The 15,854-nt window shown below is 42.8% G+C and overlaps 1 protein-coding gene across 1 annotated transcript in view; it reads right to left on the reverse strand.

Annotated features, from left to right (window-relative positions):
* The window catches only part of ITGBL1 (integrin subunit beta like 1), a 293,679-nt gene that overhangs the window by 102,439 nt on the left and 175,386 nt on the right, over positions 1-15,854 (reverse strand). The window contains exon 7 of the mRNA XM_068265254.1: positions 14,395-14,541. Within this exon, the coding sequence (XP_068121355.1) occupies positions 14,395-14,541 (147 nt within the window). The remainder of the gene's footprint in view (positions 1-14,394; positions 14,542-15,854) is intronic.

The following is a 15,854-nucleotide window of genomic DNA, read 5'->3' on the forward strand; positions in this document are numbered from 1 at the left end:
ACAAAAAGGATAGAATTAAGAAAGAATGTATGTCTATCTATCTATCTATCTATCTATCTACCGTATTTTCCGCCGTATAAGACGCACTTTTTCTTCCCCCAAAATGGGGAGAAAAAGTCCCTGCGTCTTATACGGCAAAGGCAGGGAATCCCCAACTTCCGAACGCCCGCCGCTATGAACCGCCGACCCGCCGCCATGTTGGGGATTCCCTGCCTTTGTGTCCACTTCCCCCTTGCGTCTCCTGGTACCCGTGCTGCAGTACATGGCCGCAACTTACCTAGTCAATGCTCCTGCGGCGATGTCCGACCTCTGCGCTCCCCCCCGCTAGCCTCCTCTCCCTCCCCCTCGTCTCTCCTGGCCCCCCCTGTGCTGTAATGTATGGCGGCAGCTTACCTTCAGAGCGCCCGCGGTGAATGCAGACATCGGTCTCCAACGCTACTTCTCGCTCTTGTGTCCGGCTTGTACTGATGACGTCAGTACAAGCCGGACACAAGAGTGAGAAGTAGCGTTGGAGACCGATGTCTGCATTCACCGCGGGCGCTTGGAAGGTAAGCTGCCGCCATACATTACAGCACAGGGGGGGCCAGGAGAGACGAGGGGGAGGGAGAGGAGGCTAGCGGGGGGGGGCGCAGAGGTCGGACATCGCCGCGGGAGCATTGATTAGGTAAGTTGCGGCTATCTACGCACTGCAGCACAGGGACCAGGAGACACAAGGGGTGGGAGAGAAAACATGCCGGGCAGAAGGGGACACATGAAGGAGATAGGGGGAATGTATGGGAGGCACACTGGGGACATGGAGGCACACTTGGGACATGGAGGCACACTAGGGACATGGAGGCACACTAGGGACATGGAGGCACACTGGGGACATGGAGGCACACTGGGGACATGGAGGCACAATGGGGACATGGAGGCACAATGGGGACATGGAGGCACAATGGGGACATGGAGGCACAATGGGCACATGGAGGCACACTGGGGACATGGAGGCACACTGGGGACATGGAGGCACACTGGGGACATGGGGAGGCACACTGGGGACATGGAGGCACACTGGGTACATGGGGAGGCACACTGGGTACATGGGGAGGCACACTGGGTACATGGAGGCGGCACAGTGGGGACATGGAGGCACACTGGGGACATGGAGGCACACTGGGGACATGGAGGCACACTGGGGACATGGAGGCACACTGGGGACATGGGGAGGCCAACTGGGCACATGGGGAGGCACACTAGGCACATGGGGAGACATATTGGACATATGGGGCAAACATGGGTGACACAGGAGGACACATGGGGGAACACAGGAGCACACATCAGGACACATGGGGAGACACGAGGACACCATTTGGGCTAGAACATGTACAAGACGCTCCTGGAACATGGACGCATCAGGTTTAGTATGTATATTTTTTTCCCCTGGTTTTTGCCCTCTAAACCTAGGTGCGTCTTATATTCCGGAGCGTCTTATACGGCGCGAAATACGGTATCTATCTATCTATCTATCGACAGAACTAGCACTGTATGTAATGTGAAAATAATATATATGGAAAAGTGTTAATTAGAATAATAAGATGTAATTGTACTGTACTCGATTTATTTGACATAATAAACAGAAATCAATGAGTGGTTGCAGAAAAAAAATGTGTTAAAGTGTCCATTAAGTAGTAAAATTGTGTTCAGTGGTAATTGTAATGCTAAACAGAGAATGATGATGGCATGATATATTGATAGATGTACAAATTTGAAAAATCCATGTTATAAAAAGGTATTCATATTAAAAATCAAACGTCGATTATTTAGTAAAATGTTTTTCAATCCAGCCAACTTTTTCTCCACATACAATCTTTTTTCATTATTTATTTATTTTTCCGCAATCGCGGCAATCTCAAACACAGGTGTTTGGGACCTGAACAACTTCCTCAGTCTCTTTCAATCAACTGAAAATTGGATCAGTTTCATCAAATCGAAAAAAAATAAAAATGAAGGAAATTGTAATGTGTGTGGCCACCTTTAAAGAGAACCTGAACTGAAAATTAAAAGTCAAAATAAACATACACAGATCATACTTACCTTCAGTGTAGTCTACTCATCGATCTTTTTCTCCTCTCCCGCGTCGCATTTGTCCACTGTGATCAATGGAACTCTCTATCCTCCATTTTGAAAATGATCATTATCCTATAACAGCTTCCTAGTCAGTACACTGTTAAACTCTAATAACACCCACTTGAGCCATAGGGAAACATGAACATTACCTTGCACATTCAGTTGAAACTGACAGCAGCTGATATATAACTGACAGCAACTGGTATATTTCAGTTCTGACAAAATCTTGTCAGAACTGACAAAATCTTGTCAGAACTGGAAGGGATCACTGTAAGAAAAAAATGGTGAGCTTCTGAGAGGAATGGGCGATGAGGTTAGTATATAATATTCATTTGCAGGTACGTCATGTGTTTATTTTAAATAATTTTACTCAGTTCAGGTTCCCTTTAAACATACAGACTGTGCATTATTGTTAACCCAAATGTCAAACTAATCCCAGCTTACTTACAATCACTGTATACATGTGCTGATTCTTCACTGCCAAGCATCAGATTCTGTCCAATGCAATATAGACATTGGGGGAAAAGCGAATGGGCAAGCAGGACACATCCTGGCGCAGATGTTTTGGGGAAATATAACAGCGTGCCAGAGATTTTGAAAGTCGCTGAATTGCTGAAGAGGAGGTTTATGAAATTGGGTGACACTTCTACCCTCAGTCTATTTTTGTTCAGTCAAAATGTTGACAAACAATAATTTGAGAAATAAACGTAGATTGTGAATATATGCAACTGAAGAATCATGGGAGGACTGCTAGACTAGTATACAGTGACATGAAAAACAAGAGAAGTATGGTCCGGTGTTAGTCATGGATCAGATATGCCAACATCAAACTAAATGCATTCAGGGTTCAATAGATCTTAGCAGTGATGAGATCTTTTATATTTCAAAGGTAAAGGCCTGTACCCACTACGCAATTTCTATGATGATTTTTTCAACCTCTGGCATTTTTTTGAACGACCAGCAATCATTTCTGTGTTCTCACAACATGGGTACAGAGGCGCGATTAGTCAAACAATGATTGGTGACACACAGTGATAACAACTGTCTTGATGGATCGGATCTTTAAGATCCTTGACGACTCCATGCAAAGTACCGCAATTGTTTGATTTCCCAATCATGCCCGTCGTGTGCCATCGCGTGTACCTGCTGGCAGGAAGATGGTTTGGTGAATGCTTGTCGTCGGGGGACATTGCTGGGATCCATATTCCTACGTCGTCGGGTAAGTATTCAGTGTTACACTGTGGGACATGGTGTCAGATTGCTAAATAAGTCTTACAGCTAAACACTGGAGTGGTTGCACACAAATGAGCAACGCCACTCATCCGACATTACCTGGCAAAAGAAAACCAAAAGCAGTTTAAACTATGTTGTTCACACACACTGATATTCCAAGCGAGCTCCGGATCAATGTCATTTCAATGACATTGTACACACCAGCCAACTGCATGATATCTGCCCAGTAGTTGTCTGAATTTATCTGCCAGTTGGATTGGGCAGAATATGGTCACCCATCATTGTCATTTAACATTGTTTGGCTAAATTGTTTATAACAATTGTTGTCCGATATGGTTATATCTGTGATTCACTGGACCTTTCAAATGACTTTTATCCAACATGTGTACAAGGCTTTTGTATGGTTCTGTTCCTGAAAGCATGCAATAAACTATATACAGTTCATCATTAAAGATACTGTCATTCCTGGATCAAGGTTTGTTGGTTTGAAGTTGGCAGTGACATGGAATTGTTTTTGCACTGATCATGGCGTGAACCTGGCAATGTGGAAAGCTGTGTTGAACATAAATCGCAGGAAATCCACTAAATATGCATTATATTTAAAGCAAACTTCCAAAAGTACATCCAAAATAAAGTTATCCAACATGGTAAAGAACTTTGCAAAAAAGTGAGATAAATTTAGAACTGTGAACTTCTTAATCCTCTGGAGGCATTAGATTATGTATATCTAGGCTGGAATACAGAAAATTAATTAGTTATGTGTTATACTGTCTCAGGTGTTCTGTTTTTCAGTAATCAGAGGGCACAAACCAATAACTGCTTCATATTTCTGGCTCTCGCTATTACTAATTTATGGTGTAACCTTCATGAAAATGAGTACAGATAACAGCTGTTTTTCTATATATTTAATCACTACTTTATTTTAGAGGATTTAAACATCAAATACTGAATGCAAACTTATGCTAAAGGTTTTACCATAATTTAGACCTACTTTGAAAAGTTACAAACTGCTGTGACCTGAATATCACTAACCAATGACTCTGATCTCCAGCTAAAGCTTTATCCCACAGCCTTATACATATTACAATCCTCTTTGACATACAGAACTTATTTTAACTTAAAAGTTTGCTTCAGTTCTGACAATCTCATGAAGTGTCTGTGGGTCTTAACATTAAAGAGAACACGAGGTGGGTTTGAAGAATGTGATCTGCATACAGACAGGGCCGGCCCGCTCATGAGGCGGGGTGAAACTTTTGCCTCAGGCGGCAAATTTCCAGGGGCGGCACCCGCCCGTCCGTGGGTGCGGGGAGCCGGCCCGCCGAGCTGGATGGGTAGCTGGCAGGACGGGGGTATTGGGCCAGCGGCGGGGAGGGGGGTCGGACCCCCCCCTCCCTCGCCTGGGTCCCCGTCCTCCGCTCCCCTCCAGCCTAAATACAAGCAGCCGTATGTGTAAGAGGCACGGGCGGGGAGACACTCACCTCCTCCTCGCTCCAGCGTGCGTTCCACTGACATCACTTCCTGCAGGACGCTGCAGGAAGTGACGTCAGTGGAGCGCACGCTGGGAAGAGGTGAGTGTCCTCCCCGCCCGTGCCTCTTACACATACGGCTGCTTCTATTTAGGCTGGAGGGTAGCGGAGGACGGGGGACCCAGGCGAGGGAAGGGAGGGTCCGACCCCCCTCCCCGCCGCTGGCCCAATACCCCCGTCCTGCCAGCTACCCCTCCAGCTCGGCGGCCCCCCAGAGCGCCCCCCCCCCCCCCGAGAGGAGGGGGGGAGGGGCGGCGGTGACAATTTTTTAAAAATTTGCCTCAGGCGGCAAAAAGTCTAGGGCCGGCCCTGCATACAGAGGCTGGATCCGCCTATACAGCCCAGCCTCTGTTGGTATCCCAAACCCCCCTAAGGTCCCCCTGCACTCTGGAATCCTTCATAAATCCCAGCCGTGCTGTCGACACACAGCATGTCACAGCGGGCTGTGTTTTTCTCTATAGTGTCAGTCTGCTGCTCTCCCCGCCTCTTGCAGAACTCCGGTCCCCGCCTGCCTCCCTTCCCTCCCCACTGATTAGAGGGAAGGGACGGGGGCAGGGACTGGAGCTCTGCAGGAGGCGGGGGAGCAGCCGAGACTGACAGTACAGATGTAAACACGCGACTGTGATCTATGTCTGATTGCAGAGTGCAGGGGGACATTAGGGGAGTTTGCAATACCAACAGAGGCTGGGCTGTATAGGCAAATCCAGCCTCTGTATTCAGATCACATTCTTCAAACACACCTCGGGTTCTCTTTAAGTATGTCTAATTAAATATAAAATATACAAAACAAGGTGTCTTCTTTTAAGTGTACCTAGCACTGAAAACACTTCTTTCACTTGCTTAACACGCTCCCGACCGCCTAACGCCGATGGGCGGCGGGAGCGCGGCTGCTGGAGGACCGCCAAAGCCGATGGGCGGTGGGAGCGTGGCTGCTGAGGGACCGCCTAATGCCAATTGGCATCAAAGTGCGGTGGGCAGGATAAGCAGGGGCTTGGTTAACAAACAGTCTGCCAGCCACGATTGGAGCTAGCAGGCTGTAATAAAGATAAAACAAATCAATATTTATGAATACAGCGCTGCCATCTAGCGCAGTACTTTACAAGTGACAGCCCTGTCACTCAACTGTACCTCCCCAACAATTCACAATGCAATCCCATAAATAGGCTGATGTCCATGTATGGGTAGTATAGTGTATGAATCGCAGTCAGGGCCAATTTAGAGGGGAGGGAGGGAAACAAAAAAGTACATTTTTTTTTATAAAAAAATTATCTTTATAAATTAATTTAAAAAAAAAGCAATTAGAGACCACCCAAAAATGCTCTATTAATGGCAAAAAAAGGGGTAAAATTCATTTGGGTGGTAAATTGTATGGCCGAGCAATAAATAGTTAAAGAAGCGAAGTGCTGAATTGTAAAAAAAATGCCTGGTCACTGGAGGGGGGGGGGGGGCTATATAAACCTGTGGTCCTGCGATTTTCACATACTTTGCAAAGGCACTTGTGTTTCCCAGTGGGGGAAGGGGCCTTAGTAGGCAAAGTGCCAAATTATTTTACTTTTATGATTCAAATAAGGTTCCTACAGGTAAAATATTTGGTCATGTGACCTGAATCTGCTCAGCTGCAGGAGTCATTCACACAAACAACATTACAGTAGTACTTTTAATTGGAACACCATTTACCCCTCCCCCTGCAGAGACTGGCAGACCTAGCATGCTCGGTAATGAAACCAGTGTGCTGTCATCCTTTTACTGCTTACAATTAGGGCCGAATTTGTAATCTTTACCGCCCAAGGCCACTGTCACCAGCCACCCCCCTTCAGTATAGGTAACAAGATGACCCCTCCCGCTTCCCTCCAGTATAGGTAGCCAGGTGGCCCCCTTTATCCCTCTTTTTCCCACCCCCCTTCAGTATAGGTAGCCAGCTCACCTTCACACTGCAGCTCACAACTGTTCCTTTCTGTCTCCAATGCTGCCGAAGGCCATAGCCACCGTGACCGCAATGCAAATGTGCACAAAGAGCAGGGTGGCTGCTGCACAGGCAGCTAGCAGCAGAGTACCACTGTCAGGCGCTTGCCTCATCTCCCTGCATTGCAACATTTGCAAGCTTGCAAATGCTGCACCAGTTTAGCCTGCTGCTTTGGTGCCCTTGCTCCTGTGGCGCCCTAGGCCATGGCCCTAAATCTGGCACTGTTTACAATCCTGCGCAATGAAACTCCCAAATGTCACATAACATGGCTAGGCGGGACCTGGGACCTGGAGTCTGCCACCTGTCGCCTACATTCTTATGAGAGGGAGGACATAATAGCTGCGCATTCTATAGCAAAATCATGATAGATTTTTATGTTATAGGAGTGATTATATGAGCAATATATTTTAATATTCTAAACCTCATAAAGTTATTGTGGGAAAATTGTTGTGTTTGATGCTTAATACATTTAGTATAGTATTAAGTTATGTCAAACATTGCTTTCCTTTGTTACACTGGAGCCTGAGATCATTGGGGCCCAGTAATACATGAGACATAATGTATAGAAACTGTAAGTTTGGCCCATCACATCAGTGGGAACAGTATGTAACCTTGATTCACATTCTTTTAAATGATGCTTATTAAATGGTCCCAACCACAACTAGTTGTGATCCTGTCCTGTTTATTGCTGCTGCATTTTCCTTATATAGGTGCAGGTCGTCTGGGTTCGTAGCAGCACCACTGCTGTGTTGTAATGGTTAGGAATGGTCAACGAGATGCAAATAATCTTGAGTTGATGCAGGATTATGCAAATTGTGTATGCACATTTATGTGGCTTGAAAATTGATCAATCAAATTTTACCTCAGCAGGATTTGATTGGTTAATTTTCAAGTTGCATACATTCGCATACAAAATTCACATAATAACTCAAAATGATTTGCATCTCATTGACCATCCCTAGTAGTGGCAAGTTATCTGTCCCTTTAATGCAGATTTAAAGGGAACCTGAAGTGAGAGGTATATGGAGGCTGCCATATTTATTTTCTTTTAAACAATACCAGTTACCTGGCAGTCCTGCTGATCTCTTTAGCTGCAGTAGTGTCTGAATAACACACCTGGAACAAGCATGTGGCTAATCTTGTCAGAAACATAGAAACATCTGATATTTATGCTTCAGGGTCAATAGCTAAAATATTAGAGGAAGAGGATCATTAGGATGCAGGCAACTTGTATTGTTTAAAAGGAAAGAAACATGGCAGCCTGCATATCCCTTTCACTTCAGGTTCCCTTTCAGTTTGAGTCTGGCAGTAGTCTACACTAAATACATAGTTAGTCATGCTGAATAAACGAAGGCTAAATATTAAACTGTGGAGAAAGCAACACTACAGGGAAATGTAAACACAGTGGTAGATCAGAGTCTTTGAATCAATAACTCCACATAGAGTATTTTAGTATTTTACATGATTGTTGCATGACTCACTATTGGGCTTACAAAATATGATGAATTGGAAATAGTGGTCATTTAAAACAAACAGTGAGTATGAACAACGCAAATAGATTGCCACCACCTGCTGTGGATGCCATAAGAAATATTCCAAAGATCTACACTGGTAGAATTCTTCTTTCAGCTTAGCCCCATTTACACCCTGCATGTTAATAGATGGTTCAGTGCTTGCTGCTTGGTATAGTAAATAGGATTTTATGATCATTTGCATAGCTAAGTAATGAACTTCTACCCCAAAGGAGTTACAAGCGAATTAGACTGCCCATTACAGGCAGTAATTATCAATTATAATTATTGTAACAGTTATTTTTATTATCTTTTATCTAGCCCACAATAAAAATAATAAAAATAACCAAGAGTAATACTACAAATGAAATGCTACAAAACAATCTCCTGTAGTGTAAACAATAAATTAACTGCCTTTATAAATCTCCTCTTAAGGATAACATTAGCTGCCATAGTAAACCCCATGCAGCAATAGCTTTAGAAGGTTAAATGAAACCTCAGCTGTACTTAAAGCAATTTAGACAAGTGCAGGGAGTGTAAAATGGCTCTGCAAAGTCTAAAAATTTAATCCATTCTCAGTCTTAACAAAAGCTGACGGCATGGGGGAAAACTGTCTGGAGTAGCTTTTCCATTAAAATGATAAGGTCACAGTATTTTTGAACATACAATCTTGGAAACATGGATGGCAGCAATGAAAAGGGATAAAGGCATGGGAAAAGCAAGTTCTACATGTGGAGTTACAGGAAGTGGCATCTTAGCAAAACATAAGTGGGCAGTGAAATCAACAGTGTCATTTGTAGACCAAAACAACAAGACACCACATAATAATACATGGAAAACTGAACTACACACCCTAAATACATGGGGTGGAATAATGTGGCTGCTGTAATATTTAGTTGCAAGAAATTACATTTTGTGGTCATGTTAGGTGCATTATCATCAGCAGAATAGAGTACAATACATGCATTGTGTGTTTTTATGAAGCTGTTTTTCAATAGGATTGCATTTCTTTCTAGATTTTTCTGTTTTGTGATTTTTCTGCATTTTAAAATCACGTGGCAGGAATTTTTTTCTTGTGCAATTCACATTTAATGCAAGTCAATGCCAACACAGAAAAAATATGTTTTGTGAAAAAAAAATCGAATGTGATTTTGAAATGAATTAGTCAGTCACTGAGTGTCGGACATTGTTCTATGTTTATGCTATTTGTGCTGTAATTATTGTATGTATGGTCTATGTGACTAAAATGAGCAAGGTTTAAAAGAACTTACATTACACTGCAATATGCATGGATGTGAAGTGCAGGAAGTATCACCTTATATCCCTGTTGATGGTTATTATTGTGTTGACTGAATGAAACACATGCTCTACTGGAGTCATACTGCCGCTGTCTGGCAAACTTTATTAACTGCTAATATGCATGGGATGGAAGACAACAAAACATTCAATAAACTGGTAGAACTAGCTGGAATCCTGACATTCACTTAATACCATATGAAGAGACCATGATGTGTAAAATTCAAGCATAAGCATTGCAGCAAACCTGGACTGGATTTTAAAATGGCTTATAATGGTGATATTGGAAGTGAGAGCTACTGAAATGTGAGTACCAAAAGTTGTTATCCTGTAGTCTCATGTGGACACCCACAGCAAGAACTTGGTTAGTATCTTAGGGTTCTTCCATAGAGCAGCTGAAGGTGGGTCAGCTGTGCTCTTACACTGGCCAGGTGCTTGTTAGCATTTCGTACCAGCGGTAGACAGACAGCCACCCCATGGAGTCACATCTGAGCATTCCGCGGTTCTCTGCAGCCCAATAACGCCACTGCATGTCAAGCACTGACGGGTATGTTGTTACAACCGCTGCCATCTGCCAGCATTTAAATTTCACCCAAATGTCGCTCATGGGGGCAGATGGGACACTGAATTGCCAACAAGTGTGCACTTCAGCCTCCCCTCTGAAAGAGGCTTTAGTGCTGGAGGCCTGGAGTGTATTCACAAAATACACATTTTTTATGTTTGACCTTGACGCGACTGCATAGAAACATATCTTTGCTTTGTTATTTTGCATACAAACATATTTTCTGCTGAGGTTTAGAACCAACCTCTCTATGCTGATCTGAGAATGGATTATCCCTTTAGATATACCGTATTTTTTGGACCATAAGACACACTTTTTCTCCTCCAAAAGTGGGGGGAAAAAATCAGTGCGTCTTATGGTCCGAATGTATGCCCCAATTACCCACTTTCCCTCCGCCGATAAACTGCAGAAGCCATTACCCCTACAGATGCGCTATTTCCTGACCTGAGAATCCCAGAGACCAGCGGATAACCCCTTCTCCCGGAGCTGATGTCCGTAGGCTCCCAGAAATATCGCTGCAGCGGCAAGAGATTGAGTGCTGCCTGTCCCCGCACACTCCGGGTGTCGCTCCAGGAGGATTCGTATTGCAGCGTGGGGGAATTTCCGGCTATGACAGACCAGGAGATGGCTTGGAGCGGCGTCTGGAGTGAGCGGGGGAAAGGCAACACTCGATCTCTTGCAGCATGAGCGATGTTTGCTGGGGGGCCAATGCAGGAAACCACAGAGCAGAAGAGGACCTGGAGTGACACACGGAGTGTGCGGGGGACAGGCGGCACTCAATCTCTTGCCGCTGCAGCGATATTTCTGGGAGCCCACGGACATCAGCATCTTGCACTGCTCTGGGAGAGGGGGTTATCCGATGGTCTCTGGGAATCCTAGGTCAGGAAACAGCCGCGCTTGAAGTTCAGAGACCACAGAGTCCTTTGGATCATGCCATGTGGAAAAGACCCCTGCCAAGGTTTAGTCTATATTTTTTTCCTTGATTTTTGTCCTCTAAACCTAGGTGCAGCTTATGGTATGGAGCATCTTATGGTCCAAAAAATACAGTATGTTTTTATCATCAATGTTATCATTTGATTATAAAATAACCGAAGCAAAACAAAGATTCTCATTTGTTATAATTCCCATACATTAAAATATTAACAGGGACATTAATTGCAACGTGATGATTTGCCATAAAGAAAAGCTAATAAATGTAGCCTCAGGTGCTGGAAAAGGATTACTGACAATTAAAGCAGATGAGTAGGCAGTCTCAGTGAGAACAGTATAGATATCATGTGTTAACAATTTATATACCATAAACAGGCTTAACTTCATTAAAGGGATTACCCATCCTTTTTATCAATATAAAAAGATGTGCTTAAGTATAGGTAATTTTGTTCTACCAGATCAACGGAAACCACAAGTTCTAGTAGCCTTTGTCAGCCTCCGGTAAAATGCAAGGTTAGCCCAGTCATCTGCTATGCATAAAATAACTTCTTGTTTTTAAGTGTCCTGATAGATTCAATACTTCCATCCAGTGTTTGTTGGTGGTAATGGGGAGGGGGGGGCACAGAAGCTGCTTAATATTACCATTTGAGTGTGGAGGATCAAAAAAGCAGTTTTAAACAGCTGCTCGGGGGGAGGGTGGGGGGAGTATAGACTAGCATCATGCTGCTATGTAAATATGTAAAGGTTACCTAATACTGCTATCTGGTCGGGTGAAAGGCAGAAAGGCAGAGAAGCATGAAGGCTACCTGAAACTGTTGACTGGGGAGGGACACAAATGCTACCTTCTACTTCTATCTGTTGGAGGCACGAAGGCTACCTAATAATGGTGTATGTGTGTGTTTTTGGGCACAAAAGCTATCTAACACTTGTGAGCAAGGGCACCATCTAACATTTTGCTGGGGAGGTAATTCTAGTTATGCCCCTGACCCTCTCCACAAGTTTGAACACACGCAAGAAGAGAGAGTGACTTCAGGACAAGCGAAGCCAGTCTGGTCAGATTGGTGCCCTGTCTCTGTTATTTTGTGCAATATTACAAATGTCAGGAGCCTACACCTATACAGAAAGTTGTTTATAAAACAGCATAACCTTTTTCACAACAATTTTTACTTCTGTAAAAATCATTGGTAATATGAAATACTGTATATGTCATTTTAGCATTAAGATGAGCAAAAGTAAGCATCTTCCTTTGACACCTCTGTGGTACCGGTTACATCTTTTGTGATTACGTGAGCAGGTCTGGTACAGTTCAATGAACTGTCTGTAGCTAAATGTTTACTTTGATAATCATGTTACCATGCAGATCGCACTCTATGTGCAGTGCATCATGATGGACAGCAACACACATTGGGCCCAATCTAATTCACTTTTTCTCCAAGGAGATCATTTTTCATCTTCTGTTTAAACTAACTTTTCAGCACTCTGCAACTAAAAAAGTACCAAAAAGTATGTGAAAAAGCACCGTCAAAATTATTATTCAGTATTTTTTTGCTTGCTGGTGGCTTAAAGGCATTTTATTTTATGATGTGAAAAATCAACTTGGAGAAAAGGTGTTAAGACTTTACCTATGAATTTGAAAAAGACAAAAGTGTGAAGGAAGCAATAAGCTAATAGGAAATTCAGATATAGAAAAATATATACTGTATATTATATGAAAAAATGTCATATGAAAATATATTCCCATGCACTATGCCAACAACCTGAAAATGAATAAATATAGCAACAAAATTGGCTCTTGTGTGCATGAGACTATCAGACGTTAATTAATTACCATAAATATTAGTACAATGACATACAAATAACAATACGAATAACCACACAGCGTTTTTACTCTGTGTTGTTATTCGTATTGTTATTTCTATGTAATTATACTCATATTTATGGAAAATGTATTGAAGTTTAATATTCTCATGCATCCAAGAGCCAATTTGGTTGCAATTTTTATTCATTTACCTATGAATTCACGATGATCATTACAATGATCAGTGATGTTTGTTAATTTGGTTAAAAAAGTGATTCTTCTCCAAATCTTATTAACCCCTAATCCATCGTACAGGTTGGGTGGTCAAGAAGGTAGAACCCAGAAGGATTGCCCCCTGACTAATATCATACAACATGACTTTTAAGATTCAGAGATACCTTCCAGTTGGGGGAGTGAAAATCCTTCCCCGTCCTTTTGTAAGGCAACCTTGTCCCAATATGAAGGACAAGGGGTTGTTCCACACCTCCGTGTGCCAAAAGAAGAAGGTGGGGTTAAGAGTTAAGGGGAAGGGGCTTATACAAGATGCCTTCATAGTAAGGATGGATATCTGCCCCTAGCCAAGAAAATAAGTACTCTTATCCATGAGTCCTGTCTTGCCTTTGACATTAAGACAAGGGAGGTTTGGATGGATAATGTACTGGTTAAGGACTCTGCCTCTGACACAGATGACCTGGGTTCAAATCTTGGTTCCACCTGTTCAGAAAGCCAGCACATATTCAGTAAGGAGTCCTTGGGTTAGACTCCCTAACACTGCTACTGCCTGCTGAGCATGCCCTAGTGGCTGCAGCTCCAGCACTTTGAGTCTGCCAGGAGTAAAGCGCAATATAAATGTTATTTGTCTTTTCTTCTTTTTTTTAGGGGGGGGGGGGGTTGAGAAACTATGCTCATGTGCCTCGCCTTCCTGGCCACCCAACCTGTAGGGTGGAAAATGTTTTAAAAAGGCTTGATTGAAAATTGGGGTATGCTTTTTGCTTATATTTTTAAGAAATTAATAAAATATTTTTTTTGCATGCACAGAGATGTTTCACAAACCTGATGAACAGATTTCTGCCTATTCTTTATATACAGAACCATCAGCCTGGCCTGTTAGTAGCTGGTGATCACTGTAAGCAGGGACTTACCTAGCCAATTCCCTATCTGCTATTGTAGTCTGCGCAGACTGCTTTGTTCATGTTTTTTTTTACTATTGCAGAATATTCCACAGCAGTAATAAAGCCGACCCAGTTTTTAAATTTGAAAAGGTTAGTTCTCTAGGTAATACTTATAATAATAATAATAATAGTAATAACAATCTACAATGTCACTGCTTTCACATTTTGCCTTCCGTGGGGCTCTAAGTAGCCCAGTTAATATGTTAATATAGTACATTTCAGCTTGAGAATAAAAACAGTCATTTAATAATACAAAATTAACACATATATATAATATCCTGAACAGCCACTCACCCCGTCCAGAACAAGGCTGAGAGGCACCTCCTTGGCATTTTTTCTTGCTTTCATCTAGTGACAGAGCGCAGGACCGTGGGTGTTCACATTTCCTTCCAGTCCAGCCTTCTTTACAATCACATCGGCCACAGTTACACTGCCCATGACCTGCACCAATAATCACAACACTTCAGTCAAAGCCTACTCTGAGCAAACAAAGACAAAGATGTTTGAAATGTCACACTGATATATAAAGCCGTTTCGTGCTGATTCATAAAGTCGCATCTCAGTGTAAAATCTCCAAAAGAAATCTCTGAAAAGTTCCACGCACACTTTCCAAGCCAGGTCTTTCAGTTTGGCTGATTCAAGATGAAACAAACATTTTGCTTTAGCGTGAACAGCAGAGAAAACAGTGTTTGTATGTTTTTTTTTACACTGTGGAGTGTATTATGCAATGTTTGTGCTTGTGTATATGAGTTGTGTGTGCAGCTTCTGCCTTTTACCTCCTTTACTGTCAATAGCTATAACTGATAATATTCCAAGTCATAATTTGATTAATATTGTTCTAACCCTGTGTCTCTTTTACTGAAGCATTGGATTGTTACAGAACACTGGATATCATAAGTAATCCTGCAAAACAGGCCTAGATTAATTAAAAGCTGAAAAGAGCTTACACATTTGTCTTCATGTCATTTGGGAACCTAATACCTGGCGTATGAGGAGTAAAACCATCTATCTAATGTAACCCTAATTTCTTAAGGGACAACCAAGGTGACATGTGACATGATGAGATGGACAGGTGTATGTACAGTGCCAAGCACACAAAGAACTAGGCTGTGTTCCTGTTTTTCTTTCTCTGCCTGAAAGAGTTAAATATCAGGTATGCAAGTGACAGTTTCTGTCTGGGTCGGACCGGGTCAGACTATAACATAACCCTCACTGATAAGTAATAACAGCCATAAAACACTTTCCTGTGAGTAAATGGCTTCTGAGAGCAAAAAAAGAGATAAAAAGGGTCAATAATTCATAGATTTGAGCTCTGGCATACTTTAATGAAGGTGTCATTGAGTAGAAACAATGAACCGGTAAAAACTTAACAACTAGATTTAAATATAAGATAAGTTTGCGTGATATCTTAAAAAAATGTCTATTTTCACCTCGGGTGTCCTTTAAGGCACATACACACGCACAATTTCCCCTCAATTTGTGTCACCTGACAGAATAGAAGTCCAACCTGCAGGTGAAAATGCAGAGCCCCAATCCTGTACACATGCACAGCTAGGCAACAGTTGAGCAATGTGTTCTGTTTCTATGAAGTTAGGAGGAGGGATGACAGCGCAGTAAAAAAACAGAATGGATTCCAGGGGCAGGGTAAATAGGGGAACCATTGCTTTGGCTGCTGATTGTCCCTTAAAGATCTGACATGCCAAATTATTTAGCAATGTTGGCACACCTCAGGGGATGACTGTCCTAGATTCATA

Source organism: Hyperolius riggenbachi, chromosome 2, assembly GCF_040937935.1.
Source record: "Hyperolius riggenbachi isolate aHypRig1 chromosome 2, aHypRig1.pri, whole genome shotgun sequence".
Taxonomy (NCBI): domain Eukaryota; kingdom Metazoa; phylum Chordata; class Amphibia; order Anura; family Hyperoliidae; genus Hyperolius; species Hyperolius riggenbachi.